General features: G+C 42.6%; 1 protein-coding gene and 1 long non-coding RNA gene across 2 annotated transcripts in view; one reads left to right on the top strand and one right to left on the bottom strand.

Annotated features, from left to right (window-relative positions):
• The window catches only part of LOC115900022, a 204,747-nt gene that overhangs the window by 38,707 nt on the left and 143,737 nt on the right, over positions 1–22,303 (top strand). Inside the window, exon 2 of the long non-coding RNA XR_004059706.1 lies at positions 8,763–8,860. This is a non-coding gene — a long non-coding RNA (uncharacterized LOC115900022). The remainder of the gene's footprint in view (positions 1–8,762; positions 8,861–22,303) is intronic.
• CCDC60 (coiled-coil domain containing 60) overlaps positions 21,679–22,303 on the bottom strand; it is a 208,026-nt gene continuing 207,401 nt past the window's right edge. The window contains exon 14 of the mRNA XM_010368272.2: positions 21,679–22,113. Within this exon, the coding sequence (XP_010366574.1) occupies positions 22,012–22,113 (102 nt within the window). The 3' untranslated portion in view covers positions 21,679–22,011. The remainder of the gene's footprint in view (positions 22,114–22,303) is intronic.

The following is a 22,303-nucleotide window of genomic DNA, read 5'->3' on the forward strand; positions in this document are numbered from 1 at the left end:
AAAGAGGAGGAGATTGCTTCCCCTTTGCTTAACTGAAATGCCTCCAAGAGTCCAAGAGTGTTCTCCCAAAACAAAACAGAAATTTTCCCTCCTCTTCTCTTCTCTTCAGACCCACTGTGATGAACTCAATCTGTATTGAGTAGCTGAAAAAAATGCTGGTGGCTTTAAAATACTTGCTTGTCCCCCACTTTGAGCCTATAAGATAGTAGAAAATATCAGAGTTCAGTTTCACAGCACAAATGAATAAATGAATGAACCTCCTCTATCTATACACGTATATATATATATAGTAAGTACAATGATCTGTATAATTTGGTATAGCACATATATGTAGTATATAAATATATGTACTTTTCTCTATATACCATATCATACAGTAAAATATTATAGGGTCAGACACGGTGGCTCATGCCTGCAATTCCAGTGCTTTGGGAGGCCAAGGCAGGAGGATCGCTTGAGGCCTGAAGTTCAAGACCAGCCTGGGCAACACAGGGAGACCGTGTCTCTACAAAACATTTAAAAAAGTTAGCCAGGTGTGGTGGTGCCAGGTGTGGTAGTTGCTTGGGAGACTAAGGCAAGAGGATTGCTTGAGCCCAGGAGTTGGAGGCTGCAGTAAGCTATGATTGTGCCACTGTACTCCAACCTGAATGACAGAGCGAGACTCTGTCTCAAAAAATAAATAAATAAAATAATATATTAAATTACCTAAAAAATTGACACTTTATTGTTAGTGGCTCACGTCTTTCTTCATAGGGATCCAGACCCAGCGTTAGTTAACCTCTGGTTCAGAAACGCTGGGCCTAACAGCCAGCTGCTGATGCCTGTAATCATGAGATGAATTTCTGATTGGGCTTCTTGGCTTCACTCATACTTTTCCATGCCCTCAGCCTGGTATCCTCCTCCAATGTTAGCCAGCTCTAGTGTTTAAAAATGATCTCCACAGTCCCCAGGACTGGGGGCAAGGGAGGCGAGAAGAGAGAATGGGACAAGCGTGGGCATTGATCAATGGCCTCCTCTTCCTGGAAGAGTATTCCAAGTATCTGCCCTACCGGTAGCAGGTTATTCTAGGCTCCTAAGTCTGTGGGGGTGTGATGGTGTTAATAACATCCTGTGCTGAGTGGGCACAGGTGGAGGAAGTGGATACCCAGGAAGCTGGAGGAAGGGAAAAGAGGCAGTGAGTGGGTTCACAGGCTGAGAAAAGTACTTTGATGTGCTAGTGGGGTCTGGTGTTAGAATCTGGCTTTGAGGTCCTTTTGGGGGTAACAGCTGTGATCAAAGAACCAGTGGCATTGTGACGGTGGTGAGAATAATGCCTGTTTATGTCTCTTTTCTTTGCTACTTTTTTATGATGAAAGTCCTGGATTCCTTTTTTACATTTAAAAAATATATGTAAGAGAATAAAAATGGATCCCATCACTGAAAGATTTCATCAAAAAATATCTATGGAGCATCACCTGTGGCTAGATTCCAGGTTCTGGGAATAGAGAGAGAACAAAACAGATTCCCTGCTTCCTGGGATTTATGAACAGAAGAACAAATGAATAAGATATTTTCAGATAGTGACAAAGGCAAGGAAGAAAATAAAAGAGAACATACAAGTATCTTGCTGGGAGGTTAGTTTAGCAAGAGGTGATCATTGTTCACATTTGCACGTGTAGTGTTCAAGGTCTTTTTTACCTTCAGTGTCTGTCCTTCTCTTTGCATTCTGATCTAATTATGCATCATCTATCTAAAAATGGGATCATAATGTACACTCTGTGTTGTAACCTTAGTTTTTTTCATTTACTTGGGAGCATCTTTCTGTTTCATTTATTCATTGGCATCATTATTTTTACAGATGCGGAGCCATTAATCACATGGCTCTACCATACTTACATAACCAGCCCTTTATGATTGCACACAGGTTCCTTCCATTGTGTTGCAAAGATGATGCGTCTGGAAACTGTCCCTTTCCTTATATTGCCACTACCACCTCCCTGGCTCAAGCTTGGGAGGTGGCAGGTCCCTCGCTTGGACCATTGAAGTAGCCTCTTAACTAGTCCTCTGGCTTCATTTTATACTCCTCTGCCAAGATTTTATATTTCTGGTCATGCCACTCTTTGGCTTCCAAACTATCATTGGCTCCCTATTGCCTACACAATGAAACCTAAACATCTTGGATTTATGGTGGTTGGTTGTGCACTCATAAAACAGGATGGCTTGAATAAGCATGTGAGAAGATGCTAAATACCCCTGGTCATTTAAAAAAATGCAAATTGAAACCACAACGAGATACCACTTCACCTTTATTAGAATGGCTGTTAAAAACACTAATAACAACAATGGAATACAATAAGTGTTGGCAAGGATGCAGAGAAATTGAAACCCTTGTACATTGCTGGTGGGAATGTAAAATGCTGCAGCCACTACAGAAAAACAGTATGACAGTTCCTCAAAAAAGCTAAACAGAATTACTATACAACCCAGCAATTTCACTTCTAGGTAGATAACCAGAAGAATTGAAAACAAGGACTTGAACAGACACGTACCCCTCAATGTTCACTGCAGCATTAGTCACAATAACCAAAAGGTGGAAACAAACCAAACGTCCATCCATCAATGAATTGATAAAGGTAATGTGGAATATTCATATGATGTGATATTATTTAGGTGTACAAAGGAATGAAGATACAGTACATCCCTCAACATGGATGAAACTTGAAAGCATTATGCTAAGTGATATAGACCAAACACAAAATGATCAATATTGTATACTTTCACTTACATGAAATATATAGATTAGGTAAATTTATGGAGACAGGAAGTAGATTAGAGATTACCATGTTCCTGGGAATGGGGAGTTATTGCTTAATGGGTGCAGAGTTTCTGCAAGGGTGATGGAAGAGTTTTGGAAGATGGAAGAGTTTCAAGATAGTGATGATAGTTGTACAGCAATGTGAATGTGATTAATGCCATTGAATTGTAAACTTAAAAATGATTACAATGGCAAATTTTATGTTATGTATATTTTAGTACAATTTTAAAAAAACCTGGATGATATGTCCATCCCTGCCTCCATGCCTTTGCTCACATGGCTTGCTCTTGCTGGGGCACACTTTTCTTACATTTTGCCTATTGAAATCTCATTCTGTTTTCAAGGTTGATCTCAAATAGGACCTCCTTCCTTGATGACTTTTCTAACTTATTGTCTCCCTATGTGTTCTCAAACCAATGTGATCTTCCATTTGTCTGAGCTCTCAGACTATGCTCTGTGTCCCTTTGGGGCTGTTGCTTTGCCTTCATCACTTACTAGGCTGTAAGTTCTTTGAGTAGAGGGACCTTGCCTTATTCATCTTTGCATTATTCATCCAACAAATATTTACTGAGGTCATACTATGTGGTAGCCTGGAATATAATGCCAGTACACTGTAAAAAATCAATTAATGTTCAATTGAGTTGGCATGCCATACGTGGTCTGGACCTCAGATTTTCGGAGGACTTTCAGAGTGTGTAACCTTAAGGAGGAGTCAGTTTCCTCCCTATTTAATAGTCTTGTTGGCTCTTATTCTTAGAATTAGTGGACTATGATAGGTAGTTTTCTCTTTCTTCTGGGAACATATATCATTCTTCTTTTTGGGAAGTCATTTTCTTCTTCCCTGACTCCAACCCATGTGATTTGAGTGAACTGCCGTGTTTTCACATGATCTTGCTCTCTTGGTTACTGTTGATTGGTTCAAGGTGAACACTTGACCCAAGCTGGACCAATCAGAGCTTTGCCCTAGGATTTTTGAAACCAGAACAGAGAGGAGAGCCTGGGGAGTTGAGAAACCACATTGCCACCTGTGTTAGAAGCTGGCATGTAGCAGAATAGGATGTGGCTGATGCACAGATAGAAGAAGAGAGGAGCAGAGAGAAAAAAAACCCTGGAGCCAGTTGCATCAAAGATCCATCTGTATCTTTGTCCCTTTCAGAGCTTGATGTTTCAACACTTCATTGTACTCCTCAAGGCAACAAATTCCGCTTTAGTCTAGGTTAGTTTGAGTGTAGACTCTGTTACTTGCAACCAAATTGCTGTACCTCTCTGAGGCTCAGTTGCCTCATTATAAAGTATTGATAATGACCCCTTCCTCATATTTTAAAAATTTGATGCATATAAAATGCTTATGATGGCTCCTGGCATGTAATACACACCCAATAAATGTTAACGATTACTATTTGAATTAGCATTCATAGTGCCTGGAGACGATGTGAATGAGAACATAAATCTATCAAATAAGAATAGAGATGGCTCTGATTTTTCTTTAAGCTCTGTCCAAGACAGAAGGGCCATTGTTTTTTTCATGACTTTATTACCTCTTTGCTTTATGTCCTTGTAAGGCCCAGACATACCTCCTTCATTGATGACAAGGAGTTCTTACCACCATTAGCCAGTTCTCATTAAGGTGCCTCCACTCTGGGGGCCTGAGACACGGATGGGCTTGTTCCATACTCTGAAAGGAGCCTCGTCTCCCTACATTCCCCTTTGGCTCCAGCTGATAGACACTCAGTACACAGTTCCAAGACTTAATTGCATTCTGCTTGTATGTTGCCAAACACTAAAATCTTGTTGTTGGAGTTAAGTGTTTTGGGAAATGGTCTGTAATATTTCACCAACCGAGACTTCAAAAAGTTGGAATTGCTGAATGAGCTGCCAGATCCGAACTTGATCTCCAGTTGGCCTACCTGTGCTCACTGGAGAGGACATGTTGAAACCTTCCTTCCCTGTGAGCTCTGTGAATTCATTTAAGAAATATTCTGTCCCTGCAGTGGCATTTAGTGGCACATAGTAGACTCTCAATTGTGGATTTTAAATATATTATGCATTTTAAAGACACTAAAAATATAATAACTTCAAATACTTAAATCATGGTTACACTGTGTCAGACACTCTTTCAACCATCTACATATACTAATGCAATGGTTCACGAACTCTCCTGTACGTTAGAATCACGTGGGTAATTTAAAATAGTCCAGATGCTCTAGGCCATGCCCTACACCAATGAAATCAGACTCTCCTAAATTGAGAGTTTTGAATACTCCCCAGGTGACTCACATATGTAGTCAACTGTGAGAATCAGGGAATGAACTCATTTAATCTTCATAACACCTTATAAAGCAGGTGCTGCTACTACTCAGGTTGCATAAGTGAGGAAACTCAGGCACAACAGACAGGTTAAGTGACTTGCCCAAGGTCACACAGCTGGCAGATGTCAGAGCCAAGTGTTGAACCAGGCTGTGTGGTCCCAGAGTTCATGCCCTTAATCAGCAAAACCTATAACCAGAAGCCCACATATTCTTTTTTTTTTTTCTTATTTGTTTATTTATTTATTATTATTTTTTTGAGACAGAGTCTCGCATTCTTGCCCAGGCTGGAGTGCAGTGGCACGATCTCGGCTCACTGCAAGCTCTGCCTCCCGGGTTCACACCATTTTCCTGCCTCAGCCTTCCGAGTAGCTGGGACTACAGGCGCCCGCCACCATGCCCGGCTAATTTTTTGTATTTTTAGTAGAGATGGGGTTTCACTGTGTTAGCCAGGATGGTCTCAATCTCTTGACCCCGTGATCTGCCCACCTTGGCCTCCCAAATTGCTGGGATTACAGGCATGAGCCACCATGCCCAGCCGAAAAATTGATCTTAAAAGTATTTGTTTACACACACACACATCACATGTGTTTACATTATACAGATTAATTCTATAATGAAAATTTGTGGCCCCATCAACCAAAGAACTAGGGCATTGCCAATAAGACATACACCTGATGCTCTTTCCAAGTCCAGGGCCACAGGTCCCTTCCACGGAGGTCATCGTTATCCTGAGTTTGGGAGTTTATCACTGCTTTGCATATATAAAGTCACATTTGTATGTATACCTACACAGCATGCGTTTTACTCTTGCTTATTGTTTTATAAAAATGAGATCATGCTATTATATGTCATCTTCTGGTTTTAATTTTTTTCCTGCTATTTCCCAAATTTTATTTTTTTTAAATTTTTATTTTAGGTTCAGGGGTACATGTGCAGGTTTGTCGTACATTAATAGGTAAACTTGTGTCATGGGAGTTTGTTGTACAGGTTATTTCATCACCCAGGTATTAAGTACCAAATAGTTATTTTTTTCTGCTCCTCTGCCTCCTCCCACCCTGCACCCTTAGGTAGGCTGTAGTGTCTGTGGTTCCCTTCTTTGTGTCTACGAGTTCTCGTCATTCAGCTCCCACTTATCAGTGAGAACATGCAGTATTTGGTTTTCTGTTCCTGTGTTAGTTTGCCAAGGATAATGGGCCTCCAGCTCCATCTATGTTCCTGCAAAACATGATCTCATTCATTTTTATGACTGCATAGTATGCTGTGGTGTATATGTGCCACATTTTCTTTATCCAATCTGTCATTGAGAAGCCTGCATATTCTCTTATTCTCTGTCCCCATCCCACTGTCTGGTTCAAACTCCCATGCTCTCATAATGTCTCCTGGACATTTCAAAGTCTCGTCATTGGTCTTTTTTCTTGAGTCTCAGGCTCTCTAACTCAGCTCTGTCCAATGGAATTATAATGCAAGCCACATATGTAATTTTAAATTTTCCACTGGCCACATTAAACAAGTAAAAAGAAGCAGGATAAATTAATTTTAATACCATCTTTTATTTAACCCAGTATATTCCAAATATCCTTTTGACACATAACCAATATTAAACAATATTAACGAGATAGTCTACATTCCTTTTTTCATACTCACTGTTCAAAGTCCCGTGTGTATTTTATACTTATAGCTGTTGAAAAATCACAACATCTATGCATTTAGGTAAAGAGACCTTATTTTTTTAAAAAAGGTTTACAGTCTACAAGGTGGCCATCCCACAGGCTGGGAACCATACCTCTGGCCAGAATCATTAGCAGGCATTTTGAAGGAGAGGAGTTGGTTTCTATTTTTTTTTTTGCGATGGAGTCTTGCTCTGTCGCTCGGGCTGGAGTGCAGTGGTGCGATCTCGGCTCACTGCAAGCTCCACCTCCCGGGTTCAGGCCATTCTCCTGCCTCAGCCTCCTGAGTAGCTGTGACTACAGGCGCCCGCCACCACACCCGGCTAATTTTTTGTATTTTTAATAGAGACGGCGTTTCACCGTGTTGGCCAGGATAGTCTCGATCTCCTGACCTTGTGTTCCACCCGCCTTGGCCTCCCAAAGTGCTGGGATTACAGGCGTGAGCCACCAGGCGCAGCCAGGAGGAGGAGGGGTTGGACAGGAATTTTAGCTGACTGGGGTGGCCAAGTATACATATTCAACAGGTTATGAGAAGAGTTATGAATATTTATGAAGGCGGTTATGACACGTGTGACATATGACTCGTTCACCTTAGAGTGGGTCCTGACATTTAAATATATTATAATTAGGTCCTATATGTCAAAAAGGTCTTTTTAGGACAAAGGCACTCGTGTGCACAGCCTCTGTAAACTGGCCAGAATCAGTCCATAGTTGTGGTCTTTTTTATTAGGAGAAAGTTATTGAAATCAGTCTCTTGTCTAATCAAAGCTGTAGTTATGGCTGGTGGAAAGGGAACGGTGCCGGGGAGGATCAGTTGGTCAGTGTCTGGTGGTTGGTTAGTGGCAGTTGCTTTAACATTGCTTATCTCAAGGCCAGCGCTTGTTCAGCTGCTAAAGAAAAAGAAAAACCTTGTGGCAGTTAGAATACAGTTTATTCTTTAAGTGAAGGAGTGTGTGACTTAACCCTTTCCTGGAATGGCCATAGGCCCTGTTGATAACTTGGTATCTTATTGCTACAAAGAATTCATTTTGTCGGTCTTGTGATCTCTATTTTAACATTAACTCTGGTCAGTTGTGTCTAAACTACACAAAAGAGGGGTATAACGAGGTGTGTCAGACCTCCGGTTCTTGTCATGGCCGTGAGCTCAGTTTTTAAGGTTTTTCTGGGGGTCTCTTTGGCCAAGAAGGAGTCTGTTCTGTTGGTGGGGCTTAAGATTTTATTTTTAGTTTACATTGCACATCTCAATTTGGACTGGCCATGTGTCCAGTGCTCAGTAGCCACACACGGCTAATGACCACCATATCGGATGGTGCTGCTGTAACCCATTCCCCACCCTGCAGACAGAGCAAACTTTCTAAAATGTAAATATCACTGGTTTTCTCAACAATTTAGAACATATCCCTGGCTTCCTATTACTCTCAAGACAGATTCCTCAAGGTTGTTTGTGATTTATTTCCAACTCACCCTTCTAGACTATTTTTCCATAACTTCATGTATGGACCTTCCAGGCCTAACAAACTTCTTTTTTCTCCCCCAATACATAATTGTTTTTGAGGTCACTGTGACTTTGCACAGGCAGTTTTCTCCACCTAAAAAGCCATTCCTGTTCTCTTGTTCTTTCCACTTCTTCACCTACAACACTCCTCTTCCCCTCAAGTTCCTTCTCATTTATTTTAAAAATCTTCGAGGATTCATCTGGGATGGGTTAGTCCAACCCTCCTGTGCATTCACGTGGAACCTTGAACACAGCTTTTATCATATTTGTTGGTAGCTGCCTATGTGCTCACATCTCTCACAAGGCCAAGTGCTTCACCAGAGCAAGGATCATGGCTTGTCTCCCTTTCTGCTCCCAGTACCTTTCTCACTCAGTGCCTGTCAAATATTCGACACATAATATTAGACCCCATTCCCTCCAGTCATTTGTATTACTTGCCTGGTCTTGGTTGAAATGTAGATTTAGGACCCTCATAATTTAACTTTCTGATTTTACAGATGGGGAAACTGAAGCCCTAGAGGAAAAGAAGACTAAATGTATTACCATCTGACCCACTTCCTGGCTAGCCTGTTCACCTATCTGCTATTCTTCATTGGTGAGTTTTCTGCAAATGTAAAATGGCATTAAATTGAAGAAGAGAGGAGGAGGCCAGTTGGCCTGCTTTATGCAATCAGTGGTTCATGAAATCATAAAGTGTAAATAAAATGTTTGTAAATGAGACCGCATTTCAGATGCCCTAGAGTTGCTAGACCTGTAATGCAATCCTCTTACAAGCTCTGGTATAATGAGAAAAGAGTGTTAAATTTATTGTCTTTGTAAATTTGTATCCCTTTCCTCCTCTGTTGGAACTGCTTTACAAGTGAGATCCAGCTGCTGTTTTAGCAAACTTGCATGGTGATGTTTCTGTGTCACCCCAAGTAAAAATAGTTTGGGGTGGATGGTCTGTTTCTTTGATCCCTTGAAGACTCAGTTCTCTTTTTTATCATGGGGGTTGGAGTGGGGAAAAAGAGAGAGAGAGATTTAGAACGTGCTTAGAACAGCCAGTTTGTGGGGTGAACTAAAGAACATTGCAGAGCATTATTTCATGCTCCTTAATTGAGGCACTTGGCCATTTGACTCCCATTAAACTGGAAGTTGCGTGTTTAAAAAAAACTCTATGTAAAGTTTAAGTTTTTTATGCACAAGTTAGGTGCACTCTTTCTCTTTGCAAACTCACTTTTGTTGGGAGAGAAGCTAGAGAACCAAGGAGGAGATAGAGGAAGGGTTAATTAGGATATCAGTTGCCTGGGGTCATGTAATGCAAGGGAAGATAACTAATCTTTCAGTATCTGAGAGCATCACTGGGGTACAGTGAGAGGAATGCCAATTCATAGGTACCCTCGATGCTCTAGAATTAATATCAGGAGATTTAAAGAAGAGGCATTGGAAGCTTATCAGAAGTAACACTGGGGATGAGATGACAAGAATCCCACTATTATTCCTTTCATATTGTGGAATGCCCAACTTCTCCTGGGTTTCTTGACTTGCCTGACACCAGACACGTGGTCTCTTTCTCAGTACAGACTGAATGGGGGTGCCAGGGTCAATCCACACCCAAACTACTCGTAAAGCTTCAGATAGACTTTTGCTAAGATAGCTATAAATACAAGTTCTGATATTTTTTTCTGCTCCCTAATGGATCATCTTGTGCAACCCTTCCACTTTGAAGACCATTGAGCTAGGAAATTTACTTACCTGGCGCCTCTTTTCACAGTGGTAGAGACATGAGGGTTGGCTCTGATAACAATCCCCACCTTGCATTTGTTTCATGCTCTTTTAAATCCAAATTGGCACTTCCACACCTGCTGCAAAATGGAGTGATAAAACATCTGTGTTCTTAGTCTTTTCCTTTTCTCTTGATTGATGTTGTGAATTTAACTCAGGGTTTCGTCTTAGCATCACCTGCATGATATATCCCATGATAGTGCCTTTCTCTATGACCTCACTCGCCCTCTTAGAGGAAGGGGTGTCTAGAATTTGACTATGCTTGTACACAGATCTCTTTTCTTTCTCCTGTTGCATTAATTGGGAATCAGTTTGTTGCAAGTGAAGGAAATCAAATGTGGCTTCCGCAGAAAGAGAAGCTGTTAGCCACCATAACCAAAAGTTCAAAGATCTGGCTAGGGAGCCAGGGGCCCAGATGATGTGACCAATGTTTGATCTCTCTTTTGCTGCATTTCTTGGCTTTGTTTTCCTCCCTTTGTTGGCAGTTTCTCTCATGTGCTGGTTCCCAGAAGCAATAGGCTTGTTTTGTCCTTAGTGTCTACAGTTCCAGAAGAAAGAGGGTTTCTTGTTCTCTCTTCCAGTTCCAACAGAAGTTCAGGAAATGAGTTTTATTGGATTACTTTGGGTGTCCATCCTGAGCCATTTGCTATGATTAGGGAAATGTCATGCTTGCATTATCCAGGTCTTGGTCACGTGCCCACACCTGGCACTGGACTGAAGCACTGCTCAATCCACAATGAATGAGAGTCAGGAGGAAGGGGTTGCTGCCTAAAGAAGAGGGAATGGGCAGGCACAAGCTACACGTGTGTTCCATCTTTGAGTGAGGACTTTCCTTGACAGAGGCTCAACCATGGGTTTGGAACGATATAGTCCTTTGCCTGAATTGCAGCTTTCATTTTACTATGCAGTTGTGATGCTAACTATCCAGAGGTAGGTCAAAACTTTCAGATTAAGGGTACACAAGAATGTCCTCAATTAAGACACCATTCATAGAGGTCCCAGGCCACCTATACTTCTGACCAACTGGCTACAGTTTGAGGGTTCCCACTAGCCCCTCTGGTCCATTAATTCACTATCATATATATCGTACTTTGTTGAGTTCTTATCTGTGTATAAGACAGAACAACCCACAGAACTCAACAAAGTGTGATATAGATGATTATAATTTTATTATAAAGGACATAAATCAAAATGATCCAAATTAAGAGTAACACAGAGTGAGGTCTGGGAGGGTCCAAGATGTGGTGTTTCCATGTCTTCAGGATATCGATATATGATTATCAAATAGGGAAACTCACTGGAGTGTTGGATGTTCAGAGTTTTTATTAGGGCTTCATCATGTAGACATGCTTGGTTGAATCAATGGCGATGTGATTGAACCCCACCTCCAACCCTCCTTCTGTCCCCAGAGCACAGGAAGATGAAAGGATATAATGTGGTTCAAAACCCCAACCTTCTAATCACATTGTTGGTCTTTCTGGCATGACCAGCTTCCAGCATAAAACTATCTAGGGACCCACTGTGGATCACCTCATTAGCATAAACTCAGGGGTGATCTGTGGGGCCCACCATTAATAACAAACTCGTCTCACTCCAGAACTTCTAAGGGTTTAGAGGCTCCCTCGCAGAAACTGGGATAAAGACCAAACCAATTCCTTATGATACACCACTCCTCTATGCTGGATCCCAACTTCTTCCCATGCCTGGAAACTAACACTGTCCAATATTCACTGTCTCCTCTGCTGCCACCACTTCTGGACCCAACACCAACTCTGACTGAGGCTTTTAGCCTCTTCCTCCCTCAGCCCATCAGAGGTCTCCTTTGGGGTCTCCTCCTGAACCTTACTGTCCCCTATTCCAAGCCCTTCTTTCTTTTCCTCCCAAAGCTAGTGACTTTGGAAGAGTCCACCTCTCTGTGTCTCAGTTTCTTCATTAGTAAAATGTAGGATGTGGATTGGTTTCAACTCAGTTGTTACTTCTTCCAGGAAGCCTTTTCTAGAGGACACTTTTGTTTTTTTGTGAGTAGCATCTGAGTCCTTTTCCTTTTCTTGGGAAACTTTCACTCTATGGATTAATATTTCTCCTATTATAAAAGTCAAAAAATCCATACTTGCTTTCTCAGCCTTTTTTATCAACTAGGATATGATCATGTGACTTAGGCTTTGCAATCAGATTTTTATGTTTTCAGAGGCAAATGTAAAGACTCAGAGTTAAATTAGCCACAATCAGATTCTGTTGCTTGCATGTAAAGACATTGACTGATGTACCTTTTTTGACTTGCCAGACTTAGGTGGTGGCTTTCTGTGTGCTCCATCTTTCTCTGCCATTGTTGTCACAGCTAAGGTGTATTGAGTCCTTACTGTAAGCTGGATACTTTATACAGCCTATCTCACTAAATTTTTTTTTTTTTTTTTGAGATGGAGTCTCACTCTGTCATCCAGGCTCACTCGGAGATCATCCAGGCATGATCTCGGCTCACTACAACCTCTGCCTCCCGGGTTCAAGCCATTCTCCTGCCTCAGCCTCCAGAGTAGCTGGGATAACAGGTGCCCACCACCACTCCCGGCGAATTTTTATATTTTTAGTAGAGAGGGGTTTCCCCACGTTGGCCAGGCTGGTGGTCTCGAACTCCTGACCTCAGATGATCTGCCCACTTTGGCCTCTCATAGTGTTGGGATTACAGGCATGTACCACCAAGCCCAGCCCAGGCTATCTCATTGACTCTTCAATGGCGTTCCCATTTTACAGATGAGATACATGGAAGTGAAGATATCTTTCAAGGTCATACAGCTAATGACAGCACAGCTAGGATCTGAACTTTCTCAGTCTGACACCTGAATGTTCTCTTTTAACCATAACACTATAGCACCACTATTTAACCTTTGGAGGACACAGACTATCTTTATATCTCTGGCATCTCTCAAAAAGCCTGGAGCATGGTAGGTACTTGATGATATGCAAGCTCAGGTAGATGACAAGGTCTCACCTGGCTCAAACACTCTAAGTTTCCTACCTCCACCCGTCAAACTGCAGCCCTTCTTTCAGCCCCCTTCTCCCACTTGTTACCTCCAGGACTTACCGTCTAATCGCTGTAAACTATTCTTCACCTCCTTCACACCCCCGTTCCCATGCATACCTTAAAATCAATGTTGAAAATCTTCCCCAGTCACCAGTTTTTCATTTTCACCCCTGTTCCTAGATTATTTTGACTTTGGGGATGAAGATGTCTCTGCCTTGTGAAGGGCTTTGTACTGTGTCATGTTCTCTGCCTTACCCCCAGCTCCTTGGTGACCCCTGAGTTTCACATCTTTGGGAAGGTTTTAGCAGAGTTAATGTTGCCATTTGCAAGACACACTGCAGCCTTTTTTTTTTTTTTTTAAAGGATTTTATTTTATTTATTTATTTTTTTTGAGACGGAGTTTCGCTCTGTCGCCCAGGCTGGAGTGCGGGTGGCGTGATCTCGGCTCACTGCAAGCTCCGCCTCCCGGGTTTACATCATTCTCCTGCCTCAGCCTCCGGAGTAGCTGGGACTACAGGCGCCCGCCACCTTGCCCGGCTAGTTTTTTGTATTTTTTTTTTTTAGTAGAGACGGGGTTTCACTGTGTTAGCCAGGATGGTCTCGATCTCCTGACCTCGTGATCTGCCCGTCTCGGCCTCCCAAAGTGCTGGGATTACAGGCTTGAGCCACCGCGCCCAAGCAGCAGCCTTTTTGTGGAGTCCCAAATATAACAAATCTAGGTTCTCTTTGGCATGATGACATCTTGCTTAACAGAGTCAAAGACTTTCTCTGAGATTTGCAGATAAGGGAGTTATCATTCAAATAGCTATCAAAAGAGCAGATGTTAGTTAAGTGTGAGAAGTGAGAATGATATTGTTATGGGTTTCTGTAACTGAGTATTTTCAGCTTCAAGTAGCGGAAAACCCAGACTCAACTGCTTTGGGTAATGAAGGATGTATCAACTCACTTCAAAATGTTCCAACCAAGGTGATTCTCTTGGCTCTGCCCCTTATTGGCAGCAAGGTGCCTGCACAATTTAGTGAAGACATGATAACTTCCAGGGATGGACTGTTTTCCTCTGTGCTCTGTTTTGTTTGTTTGTTTGTTTTGAGATGGAGTCTTGTTCTGTTGCCCAGGCTGGAGTGCAATGGCGTGATCTCAGCTCACTGCAACCTCCGCCTCCCGGGTTCAAGTGATTCTCCTGCCTCAGCCTCCTGAGTAGCTAGGATTACGAGTGCCTGCCACCACGCCCAGCTAATTTTTGTATTTTTAGTAGAGACGGGGTTTCACCAGGTTGGCCAGGCTGGTCTCGAACTCCTGACCTCAGGTGATCCACCTGCCTTGGCCTCCCAAAGTGCCAGGATTACAGGTGTGAGCCACTGTGCCCAGCCTCCTCTGTGTTTGTTTTTAAGAAGAAACAAACCTTTCTTGGGAGCCTCCTCTTGAAAACCTGGGGTCACATGACCACCTATAAATCAACCCTAGCATGAGGAATGGAATTGCCAGTATAAATTTAGACCAATCAAGATTTATCCTGATCTCACATGGGAAGGGGTAGACACTTGAACAAAATCAGGACTCCTAGCAAAAGAAGAATGGGAAATGGCTGTTGAGTAGCATCCGTGGTGATAGATATAATCCCAAAAGGCAAGTGGGAGAGACTTTTCATCAGAGCACGGAAAGTGGATTGGGACAAAGGATGTGGGTGTTTCTGGCTTAAGGCATGTGATGGAAGGGACTAGCTCTGTGATGTTTAATAGAAAACCTGCCCCAAGCTCTGAAAGTAGATTTTTTACTTTTAAAAGTCTAAGGTCAAAGGAATACCTCAGCTCTATTCTGACCAACCTGTTGGGTCATTGAGGGAACTGTTTGTGCTGGCCTTGCCTTAGGACACTGAGCTGTGAGCTTATTTCTTATACTATCAGTCTCCACCTTTGCCAGGATGGGCAGCCTCACATATAAGCTAGCCTCCTGGTCATCTCTATTTCCTAGAAGGCAGTGGGGATCTGAGGAATCTTGATGAGTCTAACCCTGATGATGGCTTCTTTTAGTTTCTCTCAGTCATCCATCCATCCATCCATCCATCCATCCATCCATCCATCCATCCATCCATCCACTCAAGCATTCATCCACTTATCCATTCAACTGTTCATCCATCCATCCATCCATCCCTCCATCCATCCATCCATCCATCCATCCAGTTGATACCAGAAATGTTATGAGAAGTTCTGGGAATATAATAACAAATAAAGCAGATGTAGTCCTTGCCCTCATGAAGGCTAAATCTAGTTGGGAAGACAGATAATAAGTAAACAAAAAAAATTCAGAGCTATTTTGAGACTAGGCCAGAAAGGCATTTGTCTTCTCTCAGCTTTTCACTAGTGTGGTTCCTTTGCCCCAGGGCAGTGTGGTGGAGAGTTAAATAGCCAGGCCCAAATCTCAAGTTACTGGGTGTGTCATGTCTTCAAAATGTGAGTGAGATTTGCTTTGCACATCTCGGGATTGCTTTGGAGATCACATGGTGCTAACGGATGTGAACGCCCTTCAAAAATGTAAATGGTTTCTAAATGTTATTATCACTAAAGCTTGAGCTCTGATTCCCCCCCAGAAGATGACCAATTGGAACCCCAAGACAAGATCCTTTAAGTAGAGGCAGTGTAGTGTGATTAAAACAATATTGCAAAATCTCAAGACGACCAGGATTTGAACTCTGGATTAATTGCTTGAAGGTGTGTGACTTGGGCAAGCCGCTTCACCTCCTTTAACTTCAATTTTCTGTCCTCTGTAAATGTGAAGAAGCATAAGAATGCTAGTTTCACAGGATAATTACAAGGAATCAACCAGTAAATGCATATGTATTACATAGTGCCTAGCATGAGGCACTTAGAAAAGTTTCACGTTTATTGAATTCTTACTCTACATTATTTTTATCTGACTTCCCCTGGCTACCTCCAGGTCCCAAAACAGGGAGGACACTCAACCTCAGCCATGCAGGTGAAGCTCAGGGACTGAAATGAGCAGGATTGGGTAAAGAGGAAGTGGTGCAGGCATTGTTTTAACATTAGCTTGGGCTTTTATTTTGATAACATGCTTCACAATTGGTCATAACTTTTGGCCCAGGTCATCCTTAACTGCGAACCTTTAAATAAAATGCCAAGGCAGGGTGGTGACAGCAGTCTAGGTGTTGGTTTTAATGTACTGGTATGAAACTTCAGCCTCTTTCCTCTTTCATATAAAGTAGGAAGATAGGAAGTGAAATGACCACCAACATAGCAAATTAATGCAGTAGTTTGTATACTAAGCTCACTATGTCTGTTAAAAAGCAAAAAGGTTACTTACCCCAGTTATGTAGCCTTGGGCAGGTTTCTCAACTTTCTACACCCCAGTTTCCTCCACCATAAAGTGGGGGTCAGAGTGATATCTACCTCATAGAGCTGTTGTGAGGATAAACTATAATTGAATGCAAAGCACTTAGAACAATGCGTGGTATACAGTAAGCGCACAATGAATGCTTCATTTTAGTTAATTAATTAAAAATGTGTTGCTTATACATGCAAAGAATATCCCTGGAAAGTAATACAAGTTACTGGGCACAGTGTGAGTGCCTCTGTAAACCGGAATGGGGTCTGAGAGTTGGAGGGGGAGGAATATTCACTACTTAGTGGATATCCTTTTGCACTGCTAGGATTTGTACCCTATGCATTCATTCCTTTTCCACAAAAATGACAAACACTATTCTGAGTAGTGCCAAACCCCCCTTCATCTACATATTTACCATGTTACGTTCACTAGCCCTCCTTGTCTGTTTTTTGGGGAAGACATTCCTCTTCACTCTTAAATTTATCCTCGAGTGGGGGTCAGCAAATGATGACTGATGGCCCCAATCTGGTCTATGGTCTCTTTTTGTATGACCTCTAATTTAAGAACAGTTTTTACACCTTTAAAGGACTATATAAATAAAAATAACATGCAACAGATGTTTACTATCCAGTCCTTTACAGAAAAAAAGCTTCTCTAGCGCACATATAGTTTAAAAAGCTCTCATGTTAATCACTTAGATGGCTTGGTCAGAGCTGTGGGACAGTGACTCCTGGGGACCCAGCACCTAGTAGGTGCTCAATTAAGATTATGATGGAGAGGCTAGTAAGCAAAAAATTTTCTTCCTGTGGCTCTTCTTAGAACCTGGAAGCTGGGAGGGAATGTGTTGCCTCGTCCTGGTCCCCAGTCTATCTTAGTAGTAAAAGGTCTTCCTTGGTTTGAGTAAACACTCTTTGTCTAAGCAGAATAGGTCTTGTTGCTGCTGTTTAATACTTGCCTTTTTTTTTTTTTTTTTTTTTTGGCCGGAAAGTGACACTCTGCTGGAAGGCAGGGTGGGAGAGCAATACTGATAAAGGCCACTAGATAGAGCTACAGCTCTGAGAAACAGGCTCAGAAACTGCCAAGTGGGAGGGCGGAGGAAGTCTTGCAATTTCAGATTGCCCCTGACTGGGACAGAAAGACTTCAATTTAGACTTGGCTCTGCCTCTTACCTGCTATGTGACTATTGGACAATCTTAAGTCTTGATATCCTTCTTTGCAAAATGGAGGTTATAATAATGCCCACCTCAGAGGGATGCTGTGAGCATTTAATAAGATAATACTGGAGAAGGCACTCTGGAAACAGGAATATGGTACAAATGTGAGCTAATATAATTAATGAAAGCCTCCTCATTAGATGAGCTCAATTCCAAAAGCGCAATAACTCTCATGACCTCCTTGTTTCATAGCAGAGGGCGCTGGAGGTCGGAGGGTAGGGATGTGGAGGGGGTTCATAGTCAGCTGGATATGTGTACAAAACACTTCCCAGAACCTCTATTTCATCATCTGCAAAACAGGAAGGGTACAAGAGCCCTTCTTTGCAGGCTTGTAAAGATGGAATGAGATCATATATGCCAAACATTTTGCATGAGGTCTGGAACTAAGCAGCCCTTCAGTAAATGTTATTTAAAAATTTTTTTTTTTAAATTTCTTTTGAGACAGAGTCTCACGCTGTCACCCAGGCTGGAGTGCAATGCCATGATCTCAGCTCACTGTAACCTCCACCTCCCGGGTTCAAGTGATTCTCCTGCCTCAGCCTCCTGAATACCTGGGACTACAGGCATGCACCACCACACCTGGCTAATTTTTGTATTTTTAATAGAGACTGGGTTTCACCATGTTGGTCAGGCTGGTCTTGAACTACTGACATCAGGTGATCCGCCCACCTGGGCCTCCCAAAGTGCTGGGATTACAGGCTTGAGCCACTGCGTCCAGTCAGTAAATGTTATTTTGTGAGTAGGCTTCTTGATGCTTTTTGTTATTCTGTCCTTAAGACCCCCTCCCTCCTCTCCTCTTCTTGCCTCTCTTCCCATTTCTTCCTTTGACCATCTTGACCTATGGGATGTTGCTGCTATGTTTCTGTCTCCAGTGCAGCCTCCTCTCCTGAGTTATGCAATCCCCCTACCTGGCTGTCCCTCAGCATCTCCAACTCAATATGCTTAAAACATAACTCCTCACCTTCTCATTATGAATTTCTTTTCTTCCTCTTCTCCTGGTACATTTAAGGCATCACCTTCCACTCGTGATTCCTGATATTCCTGTCTCCCCCCCGTTACTTATAATCCATCACACCAAGTTCTGTTGATTCTTCTGTTTAAATATCTTTTCAATGAGTGTCTTCACCGCACCTCCACCCCCATTGCTCTCCCCACAATCACCGCCACAGCCTCGTCTTAGCTCCTTGTTCTTTGTGAGTGCCATTTTTCTCCCCTGAAAGCAAATGCAATTATTTCCTTCCTCAAAATCCTTCCGTGGATTCCTATTTCCAGGCAGATAAAGCCCAAACTTCCTAACATGGCTTATAAGGCATCTAAAAGATCTGGCTTCTACTTCCCTCCCCAACCCCCCTCCTCCCTTTCTCTGTCCTGCACTCCCAATTCGAAATATGGCCCAGCTGGACTTACGTTTAGGTCCTCAAATGACAAATTAAGCTTCTTTTTTGCCCTCAGCCTTTGCACATACTGTTCCTTCTGCCTGGAACATTCTTTCTTCCCTCCTTATCTGCCTATCCATCTCTCTCTGACTAACTCTAGCTCATCTTACAGGTATCAATCACCTCTTCTCAAAAACCTTTCCTGACATTTCAAGTATGAGTTAGTGCTCCCCTCCCTTGTGTCCACTGGGATCTTTTTGTACTTGCTTTAATTTGGCACCATTGCACTGATTATCTTGTGTAATTAAATGTCAGCTGTGATGGTCACCTGACATTTGAGATATATGTCAAATTGACTGGGTTCCTGTACCATGTGTAGTGAGAAGCCAAATGTCCATTTAAAATTTCTATAAACCTAGAGAGCTCATGTAATAGTAGTCTCTCTAACTTTGACTTCCTGTTCCTACTATACTCTTTTATTTTTGAGACAGGATCTTGCTCTGTTGCTCAGGCTGGGGTACAGTGGCATGATCACGGCTCACTGCAGTCTTGACCTCCTGGGCTCAAGGGATCCTCCTGCCTCAGCCTTCTGAGTAGGTGGGACTACAGGTGGTACCACCAGGTTATTTATTTATTTATTTATTTATTTTGAGACAGAGTCTTGTTTTGTCACCCAGGCCGGAGTACAGTGGTGGGATCTTGGCTTACTGCAACCTCCGCCTCCTGGGTTCAAGTGATTCTCCTGCCTCAGCCTCCTGAGTAGCTGGGACTACAGGGGTGTGCCACCATGCCTGGCTAATTTTTTATATTTTTAGTAGAGACAGGCTTTTACCATATTGGCCAGGCTGGTCTCGAACTCCACCAGCTAATTTTAAGAACGATTACATTCTGTAGAGATGGGGTCTCACTATGTTGCCCAGACTGGTGTTGAATACCTGCCCTCAAAGGATTCTTTCACCTTGGCCTCCCAAAACGCTAGCATTACAGACCTGAGCCACCTTGCCAGGCCCTGAACTCTTTATTGTGGTGAGGGTCTGAGTACCTCAAGGCCCCCCATGTTTTTTTTGCCCCCAAGCAACCCAGATGTATAACACAGCGCCTTTTCTTTGTTTCTTCAAAACATTGCTCACAGAAGACAGTTGGGTATGTAACAGAAACTGCTAAAGGTCCAGAGGGATGAAGTGGAGGGGTTGGTTTGCATTGTAGTTCTTAGGGATCCACCAGCCAGCCCTGCCCTGTTTTTCCCCCCCGATTGGTTTTCTCCTGAAGTCCCTTCTCACTCTCCTGTTACTCAGCTCCCTTTTCCTCCTCTACCTCCTTTGTCCTTTTTCTTCTTCTTTATTGCCTTCTCCCTCTTTCTTCTCTGCTTCTCCCTCACTCAAATTCCTATTTAATACAGAGACCTGTAGGGTCTCTTAATTTCGTAGTTTCTCTGTAGAGTGTATCTTACCTTTCCACCCCGAACAGCTTTACAGGGTTTACTGCTAAACACAGGGTATCTCTGTGGAGGGACATGTGATGTTACATAATCCCTCTGCCCTCCCTGTCATATTTTATTGACTTCTCTGTTTTTATGTGAACTCCATGATCTCATCTTGGACCATATGTCAAAAAAAGAAGAAATTGTAAAAAATGACAAACTCCATGAGAAGAGAGACCTTGTTTGCCTTGTTCATTGCTGTATCCTCAGCACCTAGAACTTGGTTGGTGCATATTGGGCTCTCAATAAATATTCATTAAATGAATAAATGACTGAATAGGTGAATGGATGAGTGTGAGATTGCTTAGACTAAAGAATAATTCGAATGTAACTCTCCTCCCCACTTTTAGATTGCCAGATGGAGAGATTTGAGCCTAGCCTACCTAAATGCTCTGATAATCCAGGCACAAGAGCAAATCAAGTCCAGTTGTCCAATTTTTAATTCAGTGTGGCCATCACTAAGGACATTAAAATGCCTACAGTTCCTATAACTTCGTGAGAATGTAGGTGAGCATAAGACCAAGATGAGGGAAGAGGTTATGAGTCTACACACATTTTGAGATGACAGGAAGATAAGCTTCCTTCTGTAACTAAGACCAATGGAAAATATACGAGGACTCAAGGCTAAAATTTTCTTGCATACCATTGCCTTGTTGGGAAGTGTGCCATCCATCCATCCATCCATCCATCATTCATCCATCCATCTATTCATCCATCCATCCATCCACCATCCATTCATCCATCCATCCATCATTCATCCATCCATCTATCCATCCATCTATCCATCCATCCATCCACCATCCATCCATCTATCCATCCACTCACCATCCATTCATCCATCCATCCATCCATCCACCATCCATTCATCCATCCATCCATCCATCCGTCCATCCATCCATCCATACATATATCTGCCCACTCACCCATCTACCCATCCACCCATCTGCCCATTCATCCATCCATCCATCCACTCACCCACCCAGCCATCCAAGGCAATATATATAATATTGAGAAATATGCCATAGCTTAATTGGTGTGAAATTAAGTTAATATCAGTGCCTACTTAATGAAGTTATTATGAGATTGAAATGATATTATCTAGGTAAAGCACTCAGCACTGGATCTATTGCATAACAGAAACACAATAAATGGTAACTGTTGTTAATAGGATCTAAATACTACACTTGAATTCCACGGCCCCAGCTCTTTCCCAGACAGACATCAAACGTTCAGTTCAATTTTATTCTCCCGTATTTGAGGCAGATAAATAAGGTGAAGGAATCTGAAGAGGAAGTAGGTAGAGTCAGGCTGGATCATTGAAGAACAGAAACTGATAGGTTGGGTCTGGGGTTTGGAATTGAGGGGAGGGCCACCTGGGACCATCCCCCTCTAAAAATGTTGCTGGAAGTCAGTCTCCAGATGACCCTACTGTAAAGGGTCATCCATAAAGAGCATCCATGAGGGTAGTCAGGAGGCAGGAACACAGGCAGGATACAGGAACATGATATAGGCAAACACTCCTCCACTGAGACAGCTGGTCAACCCAGGCCCAGCCTACCTCAGGGCACTGTAGGGCCCAATGGGTATGTTGATCCGGCTCTGCAGCCAGTTGATGTAATCCTCTTGAGGCATATGAATGATGTGTTCTCGCACAAACTGTGGGGCAGACACAGTGGCAATCTCAGAATTTGGTCTGAAAAGTAGACTCTACCTTCCCTCCGTCCCCTCAAGATCCTGGAAGATTTGTGATTGAGACTGGTGGCCCCAGGAATACCATTCAGGCATTCATAATCTTGGAGCATCAGATTGGGGTGGTCCTTTGGGGAAGAGGACCCCTTTCCAGTTT

The sequence above is a fragment of the Rhinopithecus roxellana genome, chromosome 10 (assembly GCF_007565055.1).
Source record: "Rhinopithecus roxellana isolate Shanxi Qingling chromosome 10, ASM756505v1, whole genome shotgun sequence".
Taxonomy (NCBI): Eukaryota; Metazoa; Chordata; class Mammalia; order Primates; family Cercopithecidae; genus Rhinopithecus; species Rhinopithecus roxellana.